General features: G+C 38.0%; 1 protein-coding gene and 1 pseudogene across 1 annotated transcript; one reads left to right on the forward strand and one right to left on the reverse strand.

Moving 5' to 3' along the window:
- Nucleotides 1–7,682: 7,682 nt before the first annotated feature.
- On the forward strand, nucleotides 7,683–8,636 carry LOC110289441 (olfactory receptor 1361-like). The gene has a single exon (XM_021155644.1). The coding sequence runs from the start codon at nucleotides 7,683–7,685 to the stop codon at nucleotides 8,634–8,636; it is 954 nt and encodes a 317-aa protein (XP_021011303.1).
- Nucleotides 8,637–13,281: 4,645 nt separating this feature from the next.
- Nucleotides 13,282–15,330, reverse strand: LOC110289437 (annotated as a pseudogene).
- Nucleotides 15,331–15,911: the final 581 nt, after the last annotated feature.

Raw genomic sequence — 15,911 nt, forward strand, 5'->3', positions numbered from 1 at the left:
GCTGTCTTCTTTTAGTTTTGCTAAAGGATTACTTTCTTGCTTTTTCTAGGGTGTAATTTCCATCTTTGTGTTGGTGTTTTCCCTTTATTATCTTTTGAAGGGCTGGATTTGTGGAAAGATATTGTGTGAATTTGGTTTTATCATGGAAATTTTTGGTTTCTCCATCTATGGTAATTGAGAGTTTTGCTGGGTATATTAGCCTGGACTGGCATTTGTGTTCTCTTAGTGTCTGTATGACCTCTGCCCAGGATCTTCTAGCTTTTAGAGTCTCTGTTGAGAAATCTGGTGTAATTCTGATAGGTCTGCCTTTATATGTTACTTGAATTTTTCCCTTACTGATTTTAATATTCTTTCTTTGTTTTATGCATTTTGGTGTTCTGATTATTATGTGACAAGAAGAATTTCCTTTCTGGTCCCATCTATTTGGGTTTCTGTAGGCTTCTTGTATGTTTATAAGCATCTCTTTCTTTAGGTTAGGGAAGTTTTCTTCTATAATTTTGTTGAAGATGTTTACTGGCCCTTTGAGTTGGGAATCTTCACTCTTCTCTATGCCTATCACCCTTAGGTTTGGGCTTCTCATTGTGTCCTGGATTCCCTGGATGTTTTTGAGTAGGAACTTTTTCCACTTTGCATTTTCTATGGTATCTTTGAACCTGAGATTCTTTCATATATCTCATGTATTCTTTTGGTGATGCTTGCATTTATGACTCCTGGTCTCTTTCTAACTTTTTATCTCCAAAGTTATCTCCTTTTGTGATTTCTTTATTGTTTCTACATCCATTTTTAGATCCTGGAAAGTTTTGTTCAATTCCTTCATTTCTTTGGTTGTGTTTTTCTCTTATTTTTAAGGGATTTTTGTGTTTCCTCGTTAAGGGCTTCTACCTGTTGACCTCTGTTCTCTTATATTTCTTTAAGGGAGTTATTTATGTCCTTCTTAAGGTCTTCTATCATCAACATGACATGTGATTTTTAAATCAGAGTCTTACTTTTTCACTGTGTTGGGGTAGCCAGAACTTGCTGTGGTGGAAGAACTAAGTTCTGATGATGTCACATAGACTTGGTTTCTGTTGCTTAGGTTCTTGTGCTTGCCTCTTACCATCTGGTTATCTCTGGTATTAGTTAATCTTGCTAACTCTAACTGGAGCTTGTCCCTCCTGTGAGCCTATGAGCCTGTGATCTTAAGTGTGTCAGCACTCCTGGGAGACCAGCTCTCTCTGGGCAAGGTTTGGGTGTGAAGAGCTTTGACACAGGGTTATCTATGAGGCACAGATGGAAACCAAAAGGATCCTGTCCCTGGATGCTCCTTGGTTCCTGTGCCCTGTGGGCTCCTGCTGAGTCTCTCTTGGTCCAGCTATTGGAACAATAGTGTCCAGAGAATCCAGGACACAGTGAGAAGACCAAACCTAAGGGTAATAGGTATAGAAGAGAGTGAAGATTCCCAACTCAAAGGGCCACTAAACATCTTCAACAAAATTATAGAAGAAAACTTCCCTAACCTAAAGAAAGAGATTCCTATAAATATACAAGAAGCCTACAGAAACCCAAATAGATGGGACCAGAAAGGAAATGTGACCTTTGTATATGTCAACACTCCTGTGAGATTGGCTCTCTCTGGGCTAGATTTGGGTATGGAAAGCTGTGGCACAGGGTTATCTCAGGGGCACAGATGGAAACAGGAAGCCTCTTTTGAGGCTTTTGTTGCAGTTTGGGGGAGTTTTTATTGTTTTTAAAACAACAAATTGGGTGGGTAAAAGTGGGAAGAGGATCTGGAAGGAATTGGGGGAGGGTCAAATATGTTCACAGTATATTTAAATTTTAATTTTTTAAATAATTAAAATTAATGATAAAATAATTTTTAAAAAATCTTTTATAGATCATTATGAACACCAGTTTATCTCCTGGTTTATTCTAAATCTAGCTAAGGGATTACCAAGGTTGAACTACAGAGTGTTTCTACACAGTATGAATTATTTCAACCATTTTGTTGCTAAAAATATTATTTTGCTTTTTTAAAAAAATAAGTAATATGGTAAAATTGTATCTATTGAAGAATGTTTGCTCTGCTTTTTAATAACATAAAGGTCCCCCAAAAAAGGAAATCATAATGCAAAACAAAAGAAGCCAGTCTTTAAAAAAATAACACGTAGTATTACTCCTTTAATATGAAAAGTCGAGAACAAATAGGCCATTGATTTCTTACAGCAAGGAGATAAAAAGAGAAGTAATAATGAAAGTGCACAGATTTATTTTTTAAAATCTAGTAATGTCCTAACATAGATTGTGGTGATTATGTGAAAATGTGAATATACTAAGATATTGACTTCTATATCTATATCTATATCTAAATGGTATAAAATTTAATTCCTTTTTTGTTTGCTTTTTATTATATATCTTCACCATCTCCTCCTAGATCCAATCTTACTCACTTCCATACTTTCTCTTTCATATTTTCTTTTTCTCTCCCTCAGAAAAAAGAAAAACAACAACAAAAAGAAAAAAAAAACAAAACTTGACAATAAAAACAAAGTAAAAGAATAAAAGAAAATCAACAAGATAAAGAAATACTAACACAAAACAAAGCAAAATCATGGAGTCTGTTCCAGGCTTGTGACCTGCTCTGGGGTGTGGATGATATGTCCAATCACGTTCTGTTGAAGAAAGATATTTCCCTTTCCTAGCAGATATCAATCGCAAATAACTTCTCAGATAGCAGTGGGACTTTATGTCTACTACCCTTCTTACTGCTGAGATTTTGTCTGATTTTAACTGTGTAGGTCTTGTATATGTTGTAATAGGCTCTGAGTTCAAATGTGTTCTGTTTTGTCTTGAAGATAATGTTTGCTTAGATTCATCTACCACCTTTGGCTCTTACAATCTGTCCACCTCCTCTTCTGTGTAGATAAAGGCTCTCACATTAAGTCTCTCACTGTCTGTACATGGTCTAGCTCTGGATATCTTTGCTTATTAACATATTCTACCTGAAACTTCCGTGATGATGGCTGTGCAATGATCTTCTCTGAGTCCCGGGATACTATATAAAGATTCTATATCAATAAGCCTTTTAAAAAAATGTAATTTAATTGTCAAATCATCATTAATATTGTAATATTTCTAACTTAAACTTTCTCCTTTCTGTTGTTTTGAAATGTTTTCAAATTAGAAGAAAATAAATGCAATAATGAAATGAGTCTTTTTCATAGTCAGATTTTTTTTATTTAAACAATTATTTTATTAGATATTTTCTTCATTTACAATTCAAATGCTATCCCAAAAGTCCTCTACCCTCTACCTTCCCCTGCACCTTGCTCTCCAACCCACCCACTCCTGCTTCCTGACCCTGGCATTCCCCTGTACTGGAGAATATATAATATTTGCAAAATCAAGGGCGCTCCTCCCAATGATGGCCATTTAGGCCATCTTCTGCTACATATGCAGCTAGAGACACAAGCTCCGGGGGTACTGGTTAGTTCATATTGCTGTTCCTTCTATAGGGTTACAGACCCCTTCAGCTCCTTCGGTTCTTTCTATAGCTCAGCCATGGAGGGACCTGTGTCCCATTCAATAGATGATTAGGAGCATTCACTTCTGTATTTGCCAGGCACTGGCATAGTCTCACAACGAGACAGCTATATCAGGGTCATGTCAGTAAACTCTTGTTGGCATATGCAATAGAGTTTGCATTTGGTGGCTGATTATGGGATGGATCCCCAGGTGGGGCAGTCTCTGCATGGTCCTTGCTTCCATCTCAGCTCAAAACATTGTCTCTGCAACTCCTTCCATGTGTATTTTGTTCCCCATTCTAAGGAGGGACTAAGTATTTACACTTTGGTCTTCTTTTTTCTTGAGTTTCATGTGTTTTGCAAATTGTATCTTGGGTATTCTAAGTTTATGGGCTAATACCCATTGATCAGTGAGTGCATATCATTTGAGTTCTTTTGTGATTGGGTTACCTCACTCAGGATGATATCCTCCAGATGTATCCATTTGCCTAAAAATTTCATGAATTAATTGTTTTTAATAGCTGAGTAGTACACCATTGTGTAAATGTACCACATTTTCTATATCCATTCATCTGTTGAGGGACATCTGGGTTCTTTCCATCTTCTGGCTATTATAAATAAGGCTGCTATGAGGATAGTGGAGCATGTGTCCTTATTATCAGTTAAAACATCTTCTGGGTATATGCCAAGGAGAGATATTGCTGGATATCCTATGTCCAATTTTCTGAGGAACCATCAAACTGATTTCCAGAGTGATTGTCCCAGTCAATGGAAGGAGACAGCCTTGATCCTGTGAAGGTTCTATGCCCCAGTCTAGGGGAATGCCCGGGCCAGGAAGCAGGACTGGGTGAGTTGGGGAGCAGAAAGGGGGAGGGGATAGGGGATTTTCAGAGGGGAATCTAGGAAAGGGGATAACATTTGAAATGTAAATAAAGAAAATAGCTAATAAATTTTTTTTCAAAAAAGTTCATACAAGACTCCAGTGTATCCTATTATAGTCACATCCTTTATGCTTCTCCAACACATGCATGCTTTTTTCTTGTTGTTTTTTTAATAGAGCCCATTGAGTCTAATTAATGCTGATTTTATGTACATAGCTATCAGAACTTCCTATGAGGAGGACACTTGATTAAATGAACATTTAATTTTTAGAAGATGACTTACAGTGCCTTTTATTTTATTGAGTTAGTAAGAGACATGATGTCTGATTGCATCACTTTTCTGATGAAGTTAGAACTGTTTGTATGTGTGCAGGTGGGTTTTATTAGAGGAAAAAATCAAAGGCCACTCACAGGTGTGGGCAGGGTGTGGCAGGCTGGAGAAATAGTCCGCCTTTACAGATTCCCATTTACAGCAACTCTGGTGAAGGGAATCACTTTAATATTTCACCTGACCATAATTGGGGCCTCTTGGGGTTAATAGAGTCCCATAGTGAGTATGTGCCACATGAGCCTGCTTCCATGCATTGAGCTGCCTATGGAAAGGTTTTTATGTAAATTGTTTTTTAAGAGAGTATTTAATGGGCAAAAGGAAACACTGTATTGTCTAGATTTCTACTCAGCGTGTGATGTTAGGCATAGATAAATATGAATTTAATGCTATATCTTTTGTAAAGTAAATACAGAGAAGACAAGAAAAAATTATATTCATTTTATATAAAAAATAACATCTATACCAAGAAGACAAGAAAAAATAAATTATATTCATTTTATATAAAAAATAACATCTATACCAAGAAGACAAAAAAAAAATAAAACAAAGGATCTAGAATCAAGAGAAGATATGTTAACTAGAAAAAAAATACAGTATTTGAGTGAAAATGAATGTTGATCTGCAGTACATGCTGATCTGCAGTAAATGGTGATCTTTGGTATACAGTCATGGAATAAATAAAAGTAAAGGAGGATGCATAGACACATTCCATGGCTCTTTGATCCCAGAGATTTGAGAGGCTATAACTCATCTTCTGAGTATTTGGAAGATCTACTTTTTAGGACAGTAAAAAAGAAAAAAGGAAGAAGAAGAAAACGAAAGAATTTGGTTATGCATATCAGAATCAGCTTTTGTGATTCACTAACAAAAAAGGGTAAGTAGACTATAAATCAAATTCAGATTAATAAAAAAGCCAAGAGATCCTTATTTATATAGTAGCAATGCAGTAAAGAGATGCAATATGCCCATTGGTCCTCTAGTCAAAGCAGAAAGAAGGATAAAAAGTTAACACAAGATCATTTTCTCCTCCACAGCCCGAGTTACTTTCAAAGCACCAGCTAGGAACAAGGAACCAGATGCTATGTGTCTGTTTTCACAGATTGTTTTTCTCTTCTTCAAGATTCATGTAATTGACTTAAGAGACTAGTGCTTTTTATATGGATTTCATTATAACTCTCCTCAGCATCCTTCTTTTCTCATCTCTTCTCTCTTCTTCTCTTCCTCACCACCCCACTCCAGCATCCTGTGATTGCATCCACAGAGCTCAGGATCTGAGAACAATATTGAAACTGAAAAAGTAGGAACACTACAGGGAAGAATCCTTGACATCAGGCAATAAGAGTATCACTACTGCATGTTACTACTACTGACCATGAATAGTAGACTGTCATTATGCTTTTAGGGTATAGTTTAGCTTGCTTGAAAGAAATTGAACTTATTGTCAGTATGATCTTATTTTAAGTAGTGTTAAATTGTACCTTATTTTATATGGTAACTTAGCATAACCTAGGTCTTAAAGACCATAGATATTCACCCTATCTTCATTAAGGAAATTAGTTCATATTTCTCCATTCTTGTCCTCTCTTCTATGATCATCTCCACTTCCATTTTGTTATCTGTGTTCTTCTTCCTTGAAAAAGTAATTGTATCATTATACAACTATCTGAGATACATCCACTGACATAGAAAGATACTGGAATAATGACAACAAAATAATAAACACTGGAAAATGTAAGGTTTAAAAAATCTTTATAGCTTCTGATTTATACATATGTACTGTTAACTAAAGATAGTATAAAGCAGTGGTTCTTAACCTGGGAGTCATGGTCCCTTTGAGGGGATGTCAAATCACACTTTTACGGGAGTCTTCTAACCATTGAATGACACGGATATTTACATTACAATTCATAACAATAACAAAATTACAGTTATGAGCCAACCAAAATAATTTTATGTCTGGGGAGAGGGGTCAACACAACATGAGCAATTATATTAAAGGGTCAGAATTTGAGAACCAATGGTCTAAAGCATTTAACTGAGCCAATTGAGGAAAAACAGAAATCCAGACGAGTAATTCCCTGCCAGGGAATGTGAAAGGTACTGAAGAAAACTGCATCCCTGTAAAGTGACACTGTGTGTGATTTGAGGCAATGTAAGTATCCACTAGCTAGCTGAACATTTACAAGGCAAGACATTTTAAAGCATCGGGATAAACACCCCTGACTTATGGACTTAAAAATCTTATTCTGTGTGTCACTAACTTTCAGGTCAGAGACAGATTCTGACTCTGGCCCAGATATATTTACCTTGAGCTTTAGTTATTCTGCATCAAATAGGGGGAAATGTGTAACAATGAGTGGCAAAAAAGGGAAATCACTAGCAAATATGACATTTAAGTGGAATTTTAACAGATGAAGATAGTGGGGATAATTATATATTCTTCTAGTTATATCAGTTCTACAATTATTTCTTAGCCATATTAAGGTATATTAGTTCAACAAATGTCTTTATTTGTACAGAAGCATAGAAAGTCGTCATGCTAGTATTTACTTATAGCTCTACTTATAGTGAAACCCCGACTTATAAAAATATTTGAGAGCCCTACATGCTGGAGATTCTGTTTTCATGAAAATATAGTTATTAATGAGGTTAGAGTTTAGGGAATTTTCAGAGAGGAAACTAGGAAACGGGATAGCATTTGAACTGTAAATAAAGAAAATATCTAATTTAAAAAAAAAAGAAATATTACAGGTACTTCTAACACTCAACCTTAGATAGTTTGGTTGTCTTGATGGAACACTATGAACAAAAGAACAAAGTAAGTTCCTTAATGCTGAAGGTTAGGGGCAGAATCCTGCTCCAATGACTAACTCACTTAAGATGAAGAATATAAGATGTGTTTGAGCCTTGGTATTGTTCTCTTTTCCAACTGTGATCATTCCTCTTTGCAGGTGATTTAAACTGTGATTTATGGCCACTAAAAACAAGACAGAAGTGACTGAGTTTGTGTTGTTGGGATTGTCCAGTAGGCCAGAGATACAACCAGTTATTTTTGGAGTTATCCTTATCATGTACCTGATGGCAGTTTTGGGCAATACTCTACTAGTACTTGTTGCTTGCTCAGACCCCAGGCTTCAGACCCCCATGTACTTCCTTCTCAGCCAGCTTTCCTTGATTGACATATCTTTAACAACCATCACTATTCCTCAGATGCTAGTGCACACACTCTCTGTAAATCGGAGCATTTCCTATAATCGTTGCATGACACAATTATTTTTCTTTATGGCAGTGGGCAGCATGGAAGTCTACTTGCTGGGTGTAATGGCATATGACCGCTATGTTGCCATCTGCGACCCTTTAAGATACTCTGCCATTGTCAGCCATAGCCTCTGTCTGCGAATAACATTGACCTCATGGATGGTGGTCAGCCTTAACAGTCTCCTATACAGTGTGTTGGTCACTCGTTTAACCTTCTGTGGCAACAAGGTCACTCACTTCTTCTGTGACATCACTCCTCTGCTGAAGCTCTCTTGTACTCGACCAGTGCTTAATGAAATGCTAATCTTCACTGAGGGTGTAGCTGTGGTGGGTAGTCCCTTCTTCTTCATTTGGGGTTCTTATGTTCGAATAGGTATTGCCATGGCCCACATTCACTCCTTTGCTGCCTTGAAGAAAGCTCTGTCTACCTGTAGCTCCCACATTCTGGTTGTGCTGCTCCTTTTTGGCACTTTGGCTAGAATGTACCTTAAGCCATCATCCAGCTATGACTTAGACCAGGATCGCCAGGTCGCCATCTTCTACACGCTCATCTCCCCTATGTTAAATCCACTAATATACAGCCTTAGGAACCAAGATGTTAAAGGAGCACTATGGAGGCTTTTTAGGAAACTGCATACTTCAGACTGGCTCTCAGACAAAGAATGAGAAACAAATTCATTGGAACAAAGAGTTAATTTGAGACTATTTCAAAGAGCTGAAGTATACTTTTAATAAAGGACGTGAATCGTATCTCTATATAACAATCTTTGCTGTCAGTTCTCTCATGGTTGGATTAGGAACAAAATTACTTCATAAATAAAGTATTCTGGATCCCTTTCTCATTAGAATTGTCAAGACATTATAAGATCACTAAACCTAAATGCCTTTTGTGTATAGCATATGAACTAGGTAATAAGCAAAATCATAGCATGGCAGGTTGTATTACATATATTTGATAATTTTAGTGACATCATGTACTGCCTGATAGACACAAGTCAATGTGACTTTCAAACTCTTATTCATAATAATGAATTTTAAAGACATCACAAAATTAAACCTCTCTAATATATATATATATATATATCAACTCCTAAGAATATTTTCAATTCTTATTGTGCCTGAATTGTTCCATTTTTATCTTTCAGTTGTTCCATCCAATGAGTCACGAACAGAGATTGAATAACTAGCTTCACTATAGCTCCAGTACTAAGAGGAGTGGTCAGGTTTGGGTTTTATGGCCAGTAAAACTTGCCATAAAAGAAAAAAGAAAAAAATCTAATTGGTTTAGTCTGTTATTGTCATAGATGGAAGCATGGCAACATGAAGGCATATATGGTACTAAAGAGGTAGCTGAGAGTTTACATCTGGATCCATATGCAGCAGGAAATGACAGTGCAGCAGGCACTGACAAGGCCTGAACTTCTGAGACATCAATGCCTTCCCCCTAGTCACACCCCTCCTCCAATAAAGGCATACCTATTCCAAGATCATACCTCCTAATAAGGCCATTTCTTATGGTCCCATGAAAGCTATTTTTACCCAAACCATCACATTTCCTGCCCCCTATAGGCTTGTACCCATATCATAATTCAAAGTGCGTTTAGTCCAACTTCAATGTCCTCATAGTATAGAACAGACTCAAACTTGTTTTAAAGTTCAAAGTTCAAAGTGTCTTCTAAGATTCCCCTATAGGGGTCTTTCTTAACTATAACCCCTGTAAAATCAAAATGGAAAAAGCAGATCACATAATTCCAACATATAATGGCACAAGATATATATTACCATTCCAAAAAGGAGGAAAGGGAACACAATAAAGAAATACTAGACCAAAGGAAGACCAAAAGCCAGCAGGGCAAACTACAAACACTGGAGTTTCATGTCTGATGTCAAAATGTTCTTCAGATCTCCAACTTCATACATTTTTATTTCCTTTTGTTTTCTTTTTCATTTATTTACATCCAAAATGCTGCCCCCCAAATCCAACATCCCAGAATTCTTCTACCCATCGTACCTCCCCTTTGCCTCTGAGAGGGGGCCCCACACCTAGGTATCCCCCCACCCTGGGGCATCAAGTCTCTACAGGATTAAGTGGATCCTCTCCCACTGAGGCCAGACATGACAGCCCTCTGCTACATATGTTCTGGGGGTCTTAGATCAATTCATGTAAGATCTTTGTTGGTAGCTAAGCCTCTGGGAGCTCCCAGGGGTCAAGGTTAGCTGGCACTGTTGATCTTCCTATGTGATTGCCATCCCCTTCAGTTCCTTCAGTTCTGCCTTCCACTAATTCTTCCGTAGTGGTCCCCAACCACATTCCAGGGCTTGGCTGTGAGTATCTGCATCAGTCAGAATCAGCTAATGGATAGATCCTCTCAAAGGACAGGTATACTAGGCTCCTGTCGGCAGTCATAGTAATGTCATGGATAGCCCATGGGATAGATCCCAAGTTGGGCAGGTCAGCTATTCCTTCAGTGTCTGCTCCATCTTTGTTCTTGCATTTCTTTTAAGGAGCAATTGGGGTCAAAAGTTTTGAAGGGACATTGGTGTCCCCATCCCTCCACTGGGGAACCTGTACTGACCTGTAGATGGTCTTTCAGGTTCCATATCCCACTGTTGGACACTTTGCCTAAGGTCACCCACATTAAGTCATGGCATCCTTCCTCATCCCAAGTCACTAGGACTTCCTAGAGGTTTCCTTCACTCACCAACCCAAGTAGCTAATTTTTCCATTAATTATCCTGGCCATCTGGGTCTCTCTCCTGTCACTTCCCATACCTGATTCTGCTCCCTATTACCCTCCCCTTCTCATCTCCCACCCAGAACCCTCCTTCTGCCCCCCATGGCTATTTTGTTCCTACTTCTTAGTAGGATTGAAGCATCCTTACTTAGGCCTTCCTTCTTGTTTAACTCCTTACAGTTTGTGGACTATATCATGGGCATTCTATACTTTTTGGCTAATATTCACTTATAGGTGAGCACATACAAAGCATGTCCCTTTGAGTCTGTGTTAACTAACTCAGGATTATATTTCCTAGTTCCATCCATTTGCACACAAAATTCATGATATACTTGGTTTTTTGTTTGTTTGTTTGTTTGTTTGTTTGTTTGTTTGTTTGTTTTTTATACCTGAATACCATTCTGTTGTGTAAGTGAACCAAAATTTCTGTACCCATTCTTTGGCTAAAGGATATTTAGGTTGCTTCCAATTTCTGGCTAATCATTATGATGGTGATGATGATGATGATGATGATGATGATGATGCATATAATGGAACACTTGTCCTTTGTGATATGGTGGAGCATCTTTGAAATGGTATAGCTGGAACTTCAGGTAGAACTATTTCCAGTTTTCTGAGAAAACACCAGATTGATTTCCAAAATGGTTGTACAAGTTTGAAAACCCACTAATGGAAGAGTTTTCCCTTTCCCACCAGCATTTGCTAGATATATACCATCTATCAGATGTAGGGTTAGTGAAGATCTTTTCCCAATATGTAGGCTGCCATTTTGTCCTATTGACAGTGTCCTTTGCCTTACGGAAGCTTTTCAATGTAAAGAGGTCCCACTACCAACTATAGATCTTACAGTCTGAGCTATTTGTGTTCTGCTCAGAAAATTTTCTCTGGTGTCAATACACTCTGGGATATTTCCCACTTTCACTTCTATTGGAATCAGTATATTAGGTTGCAGTTCTTGATCCACTTTGACTTGAGCTTTGTGCATGGTGATACATATGGAACAACTTGCCTACATAAGGACTGTCAGACCATCATCACTTGTTAAAAATTCTCTTTTCCACTGTATAGTTTTGTCTACTTTGTCAAAAACAAATATCCATAGGTATGTGGGCTTATTTTTGGGACTTCAGTTCTATTCTATTGATCTATTTATCTGTTTCTGTACCAATGCCATGCAGTTTTAATCACTGTTGTTCTGTTGTTCAGATTGGGATCAGGGAAAGTGATTCTTTCAGAAGCTCTTTTATTGTTCAAAAATTGTTTTGACTATGCTAGATATTTTGTTTTACCATATTAAATTGAGAATTGTGGTTTCAATATCTGTAAAAATTGTGTTGGAATATTGATGGTAATTGCTTTGACTCTGTAGATTGCCTTTTCACTCTCTTAATTCTACCTTTCCATGAATGTGAGAGATCTTTCCATCTTCTGAGGTTGTCTTTGATTTCTTTCTTCAGGATCTTGATATTCTTGTCACATGGATCTTTAACTTGCTTGGTTATAGTAAAACCAGTATATTTTATATTATTTGTGATGATTGTGAGGGGGATTGTTTTCTTTATTTCTTTTCAGCCTATTTATCATTGTATAAAGGAGGGATACTGATTGATTTCTTTGAGTTAATTTTACATTCAGCCACTTTGCTGAAGTTGTATATATGCGGTAGGAATTCTTTGGTGAAATTTTCTCATTAGTGAAATAGATTGCAATGTATTAGTATTAGCTCCTCTTTAAAAGTCTGGTACAATTCTAAGTTAAAACCATCTGGTCCTGGGCTTTTGTGGAGGTGGTAGACTTTTAATGAGAACTTCTATTTCCTTAGAAGTTATAGGTCTACTCAAATATTTATCCAATTTTCATTTAACTTTGGTAAGTGGTATTTATCAAGAAAAAGCATCGATTTCATTTAGATTTTCCAATTTAGTGACATAAGATTTTTGAAGTAAGATCTAATGATTCTTTAGATTTTCTCAGTTACTATGTCCTCCCTTTTAATTTCTGATTTTGTTAATTTTATATTATCTTTCTCCATCTTTTAGTTATTTTGGCTAAGGATTTATCTATCTTGTTTTTCTCAAAAAAAAAAAAAAAAACTTGGTTTTATTGATTCTTTTGAATTGTTCTCTTTGTACCTAATGTATTGATTTCAACCCTGAGTTTGATTATATCCTGCTATCTACTCCTCTTGGATGTGTATGCATCTTTTTGTTCTAGAGTTTTCAGATGTTAAGTGTTAGTTTAAAAATCTCTCTGATTTCAATACAAAGGCACTTACTGCTACAAACTTTCCTCTTAGCACTGCTTTCATTGTATTTGGGTATGTTCTGCCTTCATTCTCATGGAATTCTACAAAGTCTTTAATTTCATTCTTTATTTCTTCACTGACCCAATGGTCATTAAGTAGACAGTTGTTTAATTTATATGAGTTTGTAGGCTTTCTTTTGTTTCTGTTGTTGAAGTCCAGCTTTAATCCATAGTGGTCTAACATGCACATGGTTATTTCAATTCTCTTGTATCTGTTGAAACTATTCCATGTTACCTATTTTGGTTCCTTGTGAAACAATGCTCCATCCTCTTCTTGGACTGACTTAATCCACCTCTTCAATGGTGGGGCCTGAAGAAGCACCACCAGATGGGGAAGATCTTCCACCAGGGAAGCCACCAGGGATTCCTCCGGGCACACCATCAACACTCTGGTACAGCTTGGTACTGATAGCATTGCAGACTTTCTCCAGTTCTTTCTGCTGATGCTCAAATTCTTCCTTCTCTGCAGTCTGGTTCTTAACCAGCCAGCTGATGATTTCATTGCACTTGTTAAGAATCTTCTATTGGAACCAAAGAAAACACATGTTGTGACTCATGGCTCTAGCTGCATATGTAGCAGAGGATGGCATAGTCAGTCATCAATGGGAGGAGAATCCCTCGGTCCTGTGAAGGTTATATGCCCCAGTATAGGGGGCTTCCAGGGCCAGAAAGAGGGAGTGGGTGGGTTCGGGGCAAGGGGGAAGGGATATGAGGTTTTCAGAGGGGAAACTAGGAAAGGGGATAACATTTGAAATGTAAATAAAGAAAATAGCTAATAAAAAATAGAATCTTCTGTTTGTCCTCATCATTAATATTGACTTGAAATTTCTCATCTTCAAATGTTGCTTTCATGTTGAAAGCATAAAACTCCCATCAGTTTGTGGAAGAGACCTTATCTCTCTGCTTCCCATCCTCAGCTTTGTACTTCTCAGTGTACTTTGTGCACTCAATATTCTCCTTAAACAAGCACCCTTGTCATTGGTGATGATGATCTTGTTCTCTTTATTGTGCTCTTATTTACAGCAGAAAATTGAGGATGCCATTGGCATAGATGTCAAAAGTAACCTTAATCTGAGAAACCACACAGGGTGCTGGAGGTATGGCTGTGAGCTCAAACTTTCCAAGCAGGTTGCTGTCCTTAGTCATAGTCCTTTCACCTTCATACACCTGAATAAGTACACCTGGCTGGTTGTCAGGGTAGGTGGTGAAAGTCTGTCTCTGCTTGGTGGGAGTGGTGGTATTGTGCTTGATGAGGACAGTCATGACTCCACCAGCCGTTTCAATACCAAGGAAAAGAGGAGTGACATCCAAGAGCAGCAAACCCTGAACATTCTCAGACTTGTCTCCAGATAAAATGGCTGCCTGGACAGCTACACCATAGGCAACAGCTTAATCATTGTTAATGCTCTTATTCAGTTTTTTCCATTGAAGAAGTCTTGTAGAAATTTCTGAGTCTTGGAGATTCTGGTAGAACCACACATCAAGACAATATCATGGATCTGTGACTTGTCTAGTTTGGCATCTTGAAAAACCTTCATTACAGGGTTGAGTGTGCCACAGAACAGGTCAGCATTCATTCTTCAAATTTAGCCCAGGTAGTGGAGGTATAGAACTCAATTCCCTCATAGAGAGAATCAATCTCAATACTGGCTGGGGTTCTGGAGGAGAGGGTGAATTGGCCCACTCACAGGCAGTGCAGAGATGCCTGAAAGCTCTCTAGTTCTCACTGATGTCCTTCTAGTGCTTTCCCTTAAACTCAGCCATGAAATGGTTGAACATTCAGTTGTCAAAGTCTTCTCCACCCAAGTGGGTGTCTCCAGCTATTGATTTAACTTCAAAAATTCCATCCTCAATAACAAGGATTGACACATCAAAAGTGCCACCTCCCAAGTCAAAAATCAGCACATTCCTTTCAGCTCCAACCTTCTTATCTAAGTCATAAGCAATAGCAGCAGCAGTTGGTTCATTGATAATTTGAAGTACATTGAGGCCAGAAATAGTTCTAGCATCTTTTGTTGCCTGGCTCTGAGAGTCACTGAAGTAAGCTGGCACTGTGACCACAGCATTGGTAACAGTCTTTCCAAGGTAAGCTTCTGCAATTTCCTTCATCTTTGTCAGAACCATTGAGGACACTTCCTCTAGTTAGAAACTTTTTGTCTCCCCTTTGTACTCAACTTGGACCTTGAGCCTGCCTGCATCATTTAGCACCATGAAGGACCAGTGCTTCATATCAGACTGAACAACAACATCATCAAACCTATGTCTGATCAGACATTTAACATCAAAAACTGTGTTCGTGAGGTTCATTGCAACCTGATTCTTGGTCACATGCCCAATTACTTGTTCTATGTCAGTGAAAGCAACATAGCTCTCTGTGGTGCAGTTACCCTGGTCATTGGCAATTATTTCCACATTTCCACGCTGGAAGACATCCACACAAGAGTAGGTGATGCCAAGATTAATGCCATATGCAGGTCCCTTAGACACAGTTGCTTGTGTGTAGGCCCTGCTACACTGACAACAAGGCTACAGAAATGCCAGAGAGCTGCCTCTTCATTCAGTAAAACCTAAGGTCAATTTCTTGTGCTTCAGCTATGTTGGGATATGCAGGGCTTGCTCTAGCAAGGGCTCTGGTGGTGTCATATTACCCTGGCTGTTGTTGGATTTGTTTTTACACTGGCCTTTAGCCATCTGAGTTTTGCAGTTATACATTTACATGGTGATTTCTGAATTTATCTTTATTGGGTGGCTATTTTTTGGATGATTTTCCCCTTTGGTTTCTGTTTCCTTTGATGAGTGGCCTGAGTGGCCTGAAGTTCCAGTGACTATCTAGTCTTCAGGTCCAGTAGGGTATCTCCCCTGGGCTTTTTGTGCCTCTGAGGCCTCTGGAGATTTGGGGGCTA

Source organism: Mus caroli, chromosome 2, assembly GCF_900094665.2.
Source record: "Mus caroli chromosome 2, CAROLI_EIJ_v1.1, whole genome shotgun sequence".
NCBI lineage: Eukaryota > Metazoa > Chordata > Mammalia > Rodentia > Muridae > Mus > Mus caroli.